Here is a 13,137-nt window from a genome sequence, read left to right on the forward strand (position 1 = left end):
TCTTCAAACAGGAAAAACACAGGAAGCCTGGAATGTAACCATATAGGTTGTTTCCGGGGTCCCACTTACCCTTAAGCAATATGGTGAGCTACTTTTGCACTTGCGCAGAAGGAAAAGTTGGGCGGGGAGTTCCGCTGCGTCGGGTCGCGCTCCGGACAGGGATTGGTAGCAGCGGGCGTGAGAGGCGGAACCGGAAGCGCCTGTGTTGTAGGGCTTAGCTTGCTCGGTCCCGGTGTTTTTCCAGCGCCTTGTTACTAGAGGTTGGTGCTGCCTTTGCTGCGGGTGCCATGGGAGAAGCGGAGAAGTTTCACTACATCTACAGTTGCGACCTGGACATCAACGTGCAGCTTAAGATGTAAGAGAATCGGGAGAGTGACTGGGATTGCTGGGGCTTGGGGACGCTGAGGCAGGGGCCTGTGGGTTGGGGGGAGAAGATGGTTATTAGCCTAAAGGCCTGCCTGGGGCGGCAGGGAGGGCTGCAGCCAGGGAAGCGGAGGAGAACCGGAGCTTGGAGAGGGGCGATGTCAAAGAAAGATTGAAGACTAGGTCTCTGGGAGAAGGGTAGCGGTAGGAGTCTGCTGTCAAGTCCCACGATGTTTTACTTTGTTTGAAGCATCTTGCTGTTGACAGCAACCTTTTGAGGGTTTTTTACATTTTACAGATGAAGGGATCAAGTCTCAGTTAAGTCGTCCTCTCGCTGGTAGTAGTTGGAAGGTCTTTAGAACGGGGCTGGCAGGTGGAAGGGAGACTAAAGAAATTATGGAGAGGTAGACACAGGCAACGACCTGGTAGTTGAGAGTAAGATGAGCACATGGATAGAGTACTAGAAGCACAGGAGGTGATAGCGGCTTAGATTGAATCTTTGGACCGTGTGGCATTATTTAGCCAGGGAAGTTGGGAGTCATTCGGAGGTGACGGTGGCAGTTGCGAAGGGACCAGAAGATATGAGAAAAGAGCCTTGTAGGAAAATCTTGGGGCATCACAGTTGAAGTAAAGGCCAAGGGCATGACAGCTTGAGATGAGATTACTGGAACGGAGACTGGGAACTGGTGGGACTGAGTTGGAAATTATGTCCATTTTAGGGCAGTCTTATAGAAGTATTTTCATATGTGAAAGCTATCATAAATTATGAATCATATCATCATTCATAATATGTTTAGTCAGTATTCGTCTAATGTGCCTCTGGCAAAGGGCTGCATACAGGCAGTGAGTACGTTTTCCCAGCTGTCAGATGCACCTTTGAAGGACTGTTTCCTTTTATTTTCAGAAGTTACTTATTTCAGACTCTGACAGATCTTTTACTATCCATCTTGTGGTGGTAGTAAAAATAATAATTCAACAACCAAACTATACTTTTGTAAAATCATTTACACACCCATTTCAGGAAATTTCTACAGCATGTGGCACTAGTTGTTTATACAGGACTGCATTGTTATTATTTGGTAAAGGGCTTTCCTTCAGTCTCCTACCTCTCAGTATTTCTTGGACATATGAATGAATTTTTTGAAACTTTTGGATATTAGAAGGAAAGAAGAAAAGTGAAACAAAACAAAACAAACACAAAAAAACCCTGAGCTGTTATTAACAGTTACACACTTGGTATTTTGAGGCAACAATAAATAAATTAGAAGTTTGACAAAATTCAGTACTAACTGTCTTTCAGCTTCTGTGACTGCCATTGTTGGTTATTGGGGCACAGGAAGTAGCAACTTAGAATCATATAATCAGAGAATAGTGAATTCTTTAATTCGGCTTGTTCTCCCCTTCAGTTTGTTTCTCCAGTTCAGTTTGTTCAGTTTGTTCTTTAGTTTAATTGCTACAGTTTTAATAACAAGTTACACTTTGATGTCTCTTTTCTTAGCGCTGTAATTGGAAATCAAACTGCCTGAGAGACATAGTCACTTTGGATGTGCCAAAGCACTTTAAAAGCAGCTGTCTGAAACTGGCACATCATTAGCCTACCCCTCTAACTCTAATCTTCCCATGTTGTCTCTCTTATTTTCATGATTGTTGGCATCATTCAGCAGGTTGGTTAAGACAGAAAACTTTGGAGCTCTGCACACACCCCTCTCTTACCTTCTGTGTTTAATCATTCACAAATTGTCTTGTATCTACCAGCTTCATATCCTTGATCCACACTTCAGTCTCTCCTCTCCATTATGTTCTTATACTGCTGCCAAAAGTATAAATCTGATTGCATTACTGTCACTTCAGATCATTCATTTAACAGATTTTTGAACGTTCACTTTGTGTCAGGCACTGTGCTGAATATGGTATCTACCTAGCTTCATTTTATACCTGCTTTTCATTCTCATCTCTAGCTTCTTTGCCACATGAGCTTCATGCTTTAGCTATACCAAACAACTTGTAGTTCCCTAAACCTACCGTCTTGCCTCTTTGCCTCTGTATATGGTTATCTGTTCTTCTGGGATGACTCCTTACTTTTTGGTTCTCATCTCCATATATTGTTCAGGCTCATTTCAGACATCTGTCTGGGATACTAAGCTCTTGCTCCCAAGCAAGGTTAGGTGTTCCAGAGACTCTTTGAGTTATCTTTCTGCAGTAGGAAGGACATTGGCTGGCTTTGGCCTCTTCTGCCCTTGTTTCTATTCTCAGCTCTGTTACTTTGTGAACAATAAGCTTGATTTCTGAGTCTCTGCTTCATTATTTATAAAATGAGAAAAGAGTGAAAAGTAATAAAGTTTATAAAATTCCAGGCACAATATTTGACATAATCTTGTCCAAGCAATGTTCCCACCTCTTTTTTAATGTCTGTACGTATCTTTTATGACTTCTTTTTAAAAAAAAATTTTTTTGTTTGTTTTTATTTTATTAAAAAAATTTTTTTTAACGTTTATTTATTTTTGAGACAATGCGAGAGACAGAGCATGAGCGGCGGAGGGACAGATAGAGGGAGATACAGAATCTGAGGCAGGCTCCAGGCTCCACACTGTCAACACAGAGCCCGACGTGGGGCTCGAACTCATGAACCACGAGATCATGACCTGAGTTGAAGTTGGATGCTCAACCGTCTGAGCCACCGAGGCGCCCCGTTTTTATTTTATTTTAAAATAAAATAGATTTATTTTATATTTTGAGAGAGAGAGAATGCAAGCAGGGAAGGGGCGGAGAGAGAGGGAGACACAAAATCTGAAGCAGGCTCCAGGCTCTGAATCGTTGGCATAGAACCTGACTTGAGGCTCTAACTCACAGACCGTGAGGTTATGACCTGAGCTGAAGTCGGACGCTTAACTGAGCCACCCAGGCGCCCCTCTTTTATGATTTCTAACTGTGTTTTTTAATTTAATGTGATCAGATAATATTATGAGTTACATTATATATATAATGATAATATATATAATAATATATATATAAACATATATAAATAATAATACATAGTAACAAAAAGTAAAAGAGTAATAAAAGAATATACAGTTACAAGTAAGTGGAAGCAAAGACTTTATTTATTATTTATCTCATCTTTCATTTTTGGACGTCTGTGCCCAGCACAGTGAATGTTTGTTGAATGAATACATGAACAAGTTCTCAGCTTGAAATTAAGTGAAACTAAGGCCTGGAAAGCTGGTGATGTCTAGAAGGTAGATCAAGAGATGATGACAGAATATAAAATTAAGTAAAAGCGTAAAATAGAGAAATATGTTGATGAAGATTAGAATGATTTTAGGTATGTTGGGATTTTAAGAGACCTTTATGAGATGTAAAAGTGGCTTTAATTTTATATACAGGAAAATGTTGAGGTAAGATTACCATGATACAAACATAAACTATTTTTGGTGTATGTTGTGTATATGTTTAAAAATGTCTATAAACATTATTATTCTTATACTTTCAGAGGAAGTTTGGAAGGGAAGAGAGAACAAAAGAGTTATAAAGCCGTTCTAGAAGACCCAATGTTGAAGTTTTCAGGGCTGTACCAGGAGACATGCTCAGATCTTTATGTTACTTGTCAAGTTTTTGCAGAAGGGAAGCCTCTGGCCTTGCCAGTGAGAACATCCTACAAAGCATTTAGTACAAGATGGAAGTAAGTTGTTGTCTTGCATATGGTGGGTTCCAGACTATTCTTCTATTTGTTTATAAATATGGCAAGAATGATTTGGTAGGGATTAAAGAGGAAATTAAAAAAAAAAAAAAATTGTACCTAATACCTGTAAGCATTGATCTAATAGTTTAAAGCAGTAGCCTCCTCAGATGGAATAAAATATTATATATAGTAATATTGTAAGCGCAATTTAGGTAGAAGTGAATTTGTGTTTGTATTCAATATATTGGTGTATTTTTATAAGTACTTGACTGATTCACAAAATGAGCCAAACCAAAAATACATGTGTAACATCTTTAAATTTTCTACCACTCTACGCCCTGAACACGTGAACACTTCTGGATTGTCTAAAATGTCCAACCTGATGTTTGTAGCTCAGATTTTCAGAGAGAGAGATCTGTTCGGATCAGATTTTTATTATTATTTTAAATATGAAGCTAACTTAAAAAAAAGTTCATGGTTTATTGAGCATGGTACATTAGCAGACCATTGTTGGGTTGCAAGGTAAATCTAGTGAACGTGAAGTTCCTGTTTTTCCAGAACACTGTTGTGGGTCCCGAAATCAAACTCTTGTCTCCTCTTATTTGATAGATTATGTGGTGCAGTTTTGTTGCTCTACCCACGAGGGTTATTCAGCACCCTGGTAGGCTCTCTGCAGGATTCACAGGTTATGTGCCTCTTAAGGAAGAAGCTTATGCCCACAGTGTTAATGAAGAAAAGGTGTGACGAAATGGACTACCAGGTCGAGGGTACAGCCCTGTGTTTACCAAGTGTGGTCTAGTAGGTTGAGAAGGGTTTTTTCAGAGAGCAGAAGTCTGAGCTCTAGTGATCTGGCTTCGTTGCAACCGACTATTTTAATAGTGTATGTAATTTCTTTAGTAGTCCTTTTGTGGATAGCTATAAACACACACAAACACACTCAAGTATATATATATGTATATACTTGTTATTTTGGAAAATTTCAAACCTGCAAATGTAGAGAGAATAATACAATGAACTTCCAAGACTCTATCACCTAGCTTTGATAATTACTAAATCAAAGCCAATCGTGTTTCATCTATATCCAGTTATTTTAAAGCATATTCCAAATATTTTATTCTAACTGTGTTTCTGTGTATTTGTTTTTTGTTTTTGTTTTTGTTTTTTTTTGAGAGAGAATATGTACATGCAGGGGGAAGGACTGAGGGAGATGGAGAATCTTGAGCAGGCTCCACGCCTAACCTGGACCCCGACTCAGGGCTCGATCTCACTGGGATCATGACCTGAACTGAAATCAAGAGTCCGATGCTTAACTGACTGAGCCACCCAGGCATCCCTTTGTGTATTTCTTTTGTTAAACAAAACTGCAGTACATAATTATAATACATAATTACATCTAGAGCAATGGACCAGGATTCCTTAATTATATCAGGTTTTTCAACTGGAATCAGGAAATGTGCAAAAACCTGAAATTGTATGCAGAATTTTGTATCTTGTGCATTTTTACAAGGACAGAGCTCAAAGCTTTTATTAGATTTTTTGAGGTGGCTTATAGCTTCAAAAAAGACTTTAAAACTACAAATTAGGTTTAGACCATCAACATTTATGGTGAGTTCCACTTTTCTTGGTGAGGGAAATTGTATAGTGGTTTTGCTTCATGCCTTGGCAATAAAGAAAATTAGAGAAAAAGCATATTCCCAGTTACAGGGAGATTCAAGTCTTTTCTCTTCCCATTTGCCAACTCCTTTCTTCATTTGTTATGTGTTATGTATTGTTGAAAGATATAAAGACTGCCATATTCGCTGTCCCGAAGTTTGAATTTTTTTTATATTTTTAAAATTGTGAATACACAAGTAAGTGCTTACTACACAAGTAAGTACTGCAGAATAATTAAAGTGGCTTCTTTTAATTGAAAGGTTCAACACATCTGTGTAGGAGATAGGGTGAGAAAATACCTCATGTTGGGTTATATGAGGGTAGGCTTTTTGTTTGGTTTATTTGTTTCTTTTAAATATATTCTTTTGGCTCAGGGGGAAGACATTTGTAGATTTTGTACACCCTGTTCTTTGGTATTTAAGAGGTGAATTTTTTAGTTTATCAAACCAAAGATTGCCCTCCTAAAATGCTTGAGGGCAAACTTTTCACAGTCACCTTCTATACACTTAAAAAAGAAATAGTGTAAACTTAGGAAAAATAAATTATCCTGTAAAAGGATCTCTTACAATGTAAAAATTTGCCTTTCCTTAGTTTAGACCATATTTTTGGATAGTTGAGATTCCTAATGATCTGAGTCTGATTTTTGAGATTCTGATAGTGAGTTGTGAGAGTTCAAATAGTAAGGATTTATCCAAAATTTACCCAAGTCTATTCTGTCTTCTCCTATTCTATCCTGTCCATAGTGGGGAATCTTGTACTTTAGTTACATTTAAATAGAGTTGTCATTTGTATGGAATATTGCAGATTTCCATGTTTTATATGTAAATATTATTCTGTACGCAAGTGGTTTAAATCTTATTTTTTTTAAATTTATATTCTCTCCTGTCCCATAAAGGATATAACATGACTTTAGAGAGAGAAACATAGACTGATAATCTAATATAATTAAGAAATGACAAAAGTAGGATTTAGGAGTGCACTGGTCAGACAAGAAGGTTAGTACAGTTGTATGTGGGGTGGTGAGAATCCAGCCATGCAGAATCAGGCTTCAGAATATTGAAATGTTTTGAAAGTTGCCAACTAGATTTAGTCTCTAGCTCAGTGAGGGTTGGTGTGTGTGGAAGGCATGATGTGCTGAGAGGGAGAGAACAAAATGGGGTTCAGAATTTATATCTTTTTGATATCTGATCAGATCTTTCCATAATTTCTGGAAAATCTAGAGTTTTGAAATAATATTATATCTGCAGATTGATTTTCTTCAAAAGAATTCTTCTGCAGCAGTCCAGTATATAAAACAGGTTACAGTATAGTTAATTTGATTTTAAAAAGGTGTGGGGGTGTGTTTTTAGATGACAAGTTTGAGGCAGATGATTGCGTGGTCATAGATACTGTTTTTTAGTCAAAGGACAGAATATAGAAGTGAGAATTTCCATAATTCATTTTGGATATTGTTGTTGATTTTTCTGTCTTTAGCCTGTATTAGTTAATTTTTGTGGTTTTTTTCCTTGGCACAAGATGATACTGCTTAGTATTTACCCTTTCAGTCAGACCCACCTTGTGTACAGTAATTAAATAAATTCATTTAGTTCCTGAAGTTTATCTAGTGAAGAATGGCTTGAGAAAGGCTTTTTTGAGAGATGATTTATTTTTTTAAGTTCTTCATAGAAGAAAAGGATTTAATAACTTTTGATTCTCCTTTAAATTGGTAGTCATGTCTAATTTTCCTGTAGGTCCTTGAATTTATATGGTGGGCATAAATGATTTATCCTTTAAGTTTTTGAAAATTCTGTTCAATTTCTTACTGATGCAGATGTATTTGACCTAGACTGGGATATGCCCCTTTGATAATAATTTTGAGTAAACAGAATAATTTTGAGTAAACAGAGAGAAACAGTTCTGTGTGTCTTCTGGGTGTTAGTTTGTGTATTGTTTGCATAATTTTCTTTTGGGATTTTAGAAGCCATCTGTTGTTTAAGGGAGTTGAAATTGTCAAATAGATTCAGTATGAAGTTTGAATGCAGAAGAAAATTTGCAGGGATAAATAGAAATAAAAAAAAGAGCTGTGTTATCATTACTAAATTATTAAGCATGAACATTCTTTAGTGAAATCATATATACAGGTATGCTTTAAAAACGTGACACCTGGGGCGCCTGGGTGGCTCGGTCGGTTGAGCGTCCGACTTCAGCTCAGGTCACGATCTCGCGGTTCGTGAGTTCGAGCCCCGCGTCAGGCTCTGGGCTGATGGCTCAGAGCCTGGAGCCTGCTTCCGATTCTGTGTCTCCCTCTCTCTCTGCCCCTCCCCCATTCATGCTCTGACTCTCCTCCCTCTCTCTCTGCTCCTCCCCTGTTCATGCTCTGTCTCTCTCTGTCTCAAAAATAAATAAACGTTAAAAAAAAAAAAAAAAAAAAAAAAAAATTTAAAAACGTGACACCTGATAGCTTTGCATTATCAGTATTGATGAAATAACTTGAGGAACAGAAAAATATGTAAAAAATTGTCATATGTTTGTCCAGAGCAGTCTGGTAACTTCTTCATGTTAGGGTGGTAGTAGATAGTCTACTTTGACCTCTTTAAGGTTTTGGTTGTTTTTTTCTCCTTTGTTGAGGTACTCTTGTATAATATAGGACCATACTATCCTCAGCAGCATTTTGAATAATTCTTTTTTTTCTCTTTATAATATAAACTGTGTTCTGGAAAATGCTTATAGATAATCATACTTACATTCAAAACAAGTTTGGATCTAACATGCTTGTGTTTTACCAGATTTTTATTAGCCATTATCACTTTCCTGTGTCTTAGTGATATTATGTGAATTTCTTGATTAAAGAATACCAGTGTAAATTTTCATGAGCTTGGCTTTTCATTATTTTTTTTTCATGTGTTCTGTATTTAAAATTGAAGTTGCCTCCATCAGAATCGAGGTAAGTGTCACATTTTTTGTAGTACCAACCTAATCTTTTGGAACATTTTCTCTGGACAAATCATACAAAAGTATGGTTTGTTAATTTAAAAGGAAGTTTACACACACACACACACACACACACACACACACACACACATACACACACACACACACACACACACACACACACAGTTTATTTCCTTAGCTTTATGTTTATGTTGACTTTATTTCTATAGCTGGAATGAATGGCTAAAACTGCCTGTAAAATACCCAGACCTGCCCAGGAATGCCCAAGTGGCCCTCACTATATGGGATGTGTATGGACCAGGGAAGGCAGTGCCTGTGGGAGGAACAACGGTTTCGCTCTTTGGAAAATATGGGTAAGCATTCTTTTCTTCTGATCTTTTAGGAATATTGGGAGAGCTTTTCTTTTTGGGAGAGCTTTAATAGTTTATACCTACTCTGGTGCTCTGTGTCCTAGGAAGCAAAAACATATTTGGTATACATGATTCCTTTATTCTTGAGACTGAATTTGACACAAATTTCCTATGGGATATGCAGGTAGATTAATTAAGACACACAACTTCAGTTACTGTACAGTTAGTGATTGGTAATATGATTTCTATTTGAAAATAGTCATTAGAAATTTGAATCTTGCTAGAAAAAGAGGCTCTTTGGTGTATACTGTAATTGCATTGTTAAAGCATTTTTTTTGCTTTCTCAAAGTAGTGACAGGGCAATAAGCAGAGTTAAAAAGCATTGCTAATAATGATAGTGATTATATCACTGTGACTATATCATTGAAAAGGTGTCAACTCAGTTTTTAAAAATTTACAGATAATAGAAGTTTGTTGTAAAACAATAACAACAACAACAACAACAACAACAACAACAACAAAAGCATAATCCTGAAAGGTATTTTTTCTCCCTCTTTTTTCTCCTGGAACAGAAGGATCACTATCTTTACAGAATTGGTGATATTCTATTATTCTTTTCTGTGTATATTAATTGGGGTTTTCCTCTAAAGAACGTGGTCTTTCATCAGGTATTGAGTTACCTCGGTACACTGTTTATATAGGAAAGGCAGATGAATGTTCACTTTTTTCTTCTTTACCAATTTTTTTTTTAATGTTTATTTATTTTTGAGACAGAGAGAGACACAGCATGAATGGGGGAGGGGCAGAGAGAGAGGGAGACACAGAATCGGAAGCAGGCTCCAGGCTCTGAGCCATCAGCCCAGAGCCTGATGCGGGGCTCGAACTCACGAAACGTGAGATCGTGACCTGAGCTGAAGTCGGACGCTCAACCGACTGAGCCACCCAGGCGCCCCTCTTCTTTACCAGTTTTAAGAATGAGTTGGTGTTCTGATAACTTGTCTATTTGATGATGGAGGTTTTTTTTTTCCTTTTTGTTTTTAAGTTTTGTCATTAACTTTTAGTCTTAAACACTTTTGAAATGTTTTAATTAATTTGTCTTTAGTCTTCACAGTGTTCAAACACTCCCATTTTTGGTCAGTAATAGTTCCTTCAAGCTTATCCCCTCCCTGGTTCTGTGACAGTACTCCAGTAGTCATTCGTACCTTCTTTGCTGTCTGGTTGACACACTATTTCAGGCTAATTGGGCAGTTTCTCACCCCCGAACTGGAATCTCTGAAACCCTACTTCTTTTCAGTGCAAAATAGGTAGAGAACTTAATCTAGGTATTATCAGACTTATTAATTTGTGTTGATTTTAAAGTTGGATAATGTTATTGCCTGAATTAACTTGCACATCATTAAATTTAAACGAAGATGGTCATATTTTGATATGTTTGTTTACTGTTTGTGTATGTTTCTGTGAATTGCTTTTTGATGTCCACCTATTTTTTCAAAAAGTGAAATATAATTCACATGCCATAAAATTCTGCTTCCTTTTGAGTTGTCAGTTTTCTTACTAATGTATAGGTGTTATTTGTAGATTAATGAAATTAGCCATTTGCATGTCACATGTTACAAATACTGTGTTTCCTGTTCGACTTTTTTTGAATTAGTATATATTTATTTGTTTGCTTGCTGTTCATGGACCTTAAATTATCATGTTGATCAGCTTTTATTTTTATGGGCTGTGAATTGTTTTAGAAAGTCCTTTTCTAATTTTAAAAGAGATTTCCTTTTATGATTTTTATTCTTATTTAAGTCTTTGATTCATCTAAAATCACTTTCTGAAAGGAGTGATTTATTGAGAATCAACTTAAAAAAAACCAGAAGACTGACAAATGGCTACTTATTTGTCTTAACACTATTTATTAAATTGGCCTTTGTTTCCAAATATTTTGAAATGGTACCCTTATATATTCAATTCATCACATATTGAAGTCTAAGAGAAACAGTGTAGTATATTCATACGGTGGTGGTTAGGGATGCAGCATGGGGAACCAGATTATCTGGGTTCAAATCCTGGCTCATTTGTTTATTATCTTTGTACCCTTGGGCAAGTTATTTAATATCCTGCTGCCTCAGTTTCCTCATCTCTAAAATGATATAACAATATTTATCTTATAGAGTAGTTTATGATGATAAATTACTGAAGACACATAATTAACTTAATAAGTGTTCAGTAAATATTAGCTTCAACATTATTTCTGAACTATTCTGTTAGTCTTGAATACTATTATAAAATGTTTTAATATTAGATGGGGAGCATTTTCCTTATTTGCCTTTTTATAATTTCTCTGGATATTCTGTTTGTTAGATAAATTTTTTATTATTTCTTCAAATAAAAAAAGCTCACTGTTATTTTGTTAGGAAGAAATTGTATTGAATTAGATATGTTAATTAAAGGAGAAAATTGACACCTTTGTAATATTGAATTTTGCCATCCAGGGATAGGGTGTGTCAGAAAGCCTTCAACTCATGAACAAAATCTAGATGTAATTTCATTTAGAATACTTTGGTTGCTTAATAATGTGAAGGTATTTTTGTTTGTTGTAATTATTAAAGAGATATTTATTACTGAAATTCATGAAAGAACAAATTTAGGCATAGTCTGACACATGACATATAATTTGGTTAAAATAGCATGTTACATTAGAATGGACATGTCACTAAGTCAGTATTGTTCCTTTTCCAGAGTGTCTGTTCCTTTTCGCTGTTCTCTACTAGGGTGGGGTTTACTACACAGTAAAAAAGTGCACAACAGTTTATTACTTTTGCTGTGTAGTTAGTGGTTAAATGTTCTTGAGAAACAACAGATACACCTCTTGGTTTTTCCTCTTGACCTCTTTATAAGTGGTTTCCCTTTTGGAAAATCAGCTGGAGGTTTTGTCATAAAAGCACACCTCTGCATTTAGATGACCTTAGGATATAGTTTCAGGAGACAATTGGACTAGACAGTAAGTATGAGACAACCGAAATTTCCACAGAAGTGCAGTAAAATGAACTGCCTAAAGCCAAACAAACTCTTTCTTTCTCAAATTAACATTTGTGACCCAGTTTTACTTGACTTTTGGCAAGTTTTTGAAAAGTACATGAAGTCGGTAGTGATCAACCTATGAATAAGAAGCATCTGGTAAGCTCACTAAACAGTCATCTTCCTGTGTTCTCATTAATTTAGTGAGGGTGTCATGGGGCCCAAGATTCGGCATTTTTAGTAAGCAGGATCCCAAGCGATGCTGTGGCCTATGGATCAACATTTTGGGAAATGCTGCATTAACCTTTTTATAATAGTCGACTTGTAGAACTTATGCCAGCAGTTGTTTTCAAAGTTTCTTTCTTTCATCCTGTTGCCCGCTTGATTTGTATTTCTGTGTGAACCCCAGTAAAGGAAGCATTCCTTTGCCTCCCATCCAAACCATGATGGAAATGTGCCTGAAACATAAGTCAGTAGTATTTGTTGTACTTTAAGAAGTAATTAAACCCCACATATTTCCATGAAGGTAGTGGTAGCAATAGGTGGGAGTTCAACTTCAATTCGTTTTCCTGATATTAAGTAAATTAAGACTTTGAATCTTGGAGAGTCCTCTGTTTTTTCGTAACTCTTAACTGGACATTAGGTCATGCTGCCCGTCCATGTCCTGAACACATGAGGTGTCAGGTGAAAATAAAACGTGTTGGAGATTGGTACTGACTCTGTGCACCTCCCTCTCTTAGAGCAGGGTTTCTCAAATAGGACTGGTTGACTTATTACTTTCCGAATTCCTGCCTTATCTCTGTACTGAGTATCTCTGTACTTGATTATCTGAATTAGCTCACTTTTAAAACAAAAACAAAAACAAAACACATAGCTCCTATGTGGTTGTATGTCAGTTAGCCAAATGATAACATCAGATTTCAATAGAGGTTTCCTTGATACTTTGAACAGTGGGGAAGGAATGAAGAAAAGGTGGATCATCTACTCCTGTTCCCTCTAGGTTGACATTTATCCCGACCTTCACCTCAGAAAAAGGAAGCATAAGAAACTTTATGAAATTGAAATAAGTCCTTTTTCTCTGTGTGTCCTGGGGCCTTTCCTTGAGATGAACTGGGTTGTGCTGCATGTAAGCCCAGGTGTCTGCTGGCACGG

At 36.7% G+C, this 13,137-nt stretch overlaps 1 protein-coding gene across 1 annotated transcript in view; it reads left to right on the plus strand.

The window, feature by feature from the left end:
- Window positions 1-200: 200 nt before the first annotated feature.
- The window catches only part of PIK3C3 (phosphatidylinositol 3-kinase catalytic subunit type 3), a 139,900-nt gene continuing 126,963 nt past the window's right edge, over window positions 201-13,137 (plus strand). Inside the window, exons 1-3 of the mRNA XM_042911319.1 lie at window positions 201-355; window positions 3,854-4,042; window positions 8,836-8,979. Of these exons, the coding sequence (XP_042767253.1) occupies window positions 288-355; window positions 3,854-4,042; window positions 8,836-8,979 (401 nt within the window). The 5' untranslated portion in view covers window positions 201-287. The remainder of the gene's footprint in view (window positions 356-3,853; window positions 4,043-8,835; window positions 8,980-13,137) is intronic.

Source organism: Panthera leo, chromosome D3 (assembly GCF_018350215.1).
Source record: "Panthera leo isolate Ple1 chromosome D3, P.leo_Ple1_pat1.1, whole genome shotgun sequence".
In the NCBI taxonomy this organism is placed as follows: domain Eukaryota; kingdom Metazoa; phylum Chordata; class Mammalia; order Carnivora; family Felidae; genus Panthera; species Panthera leo.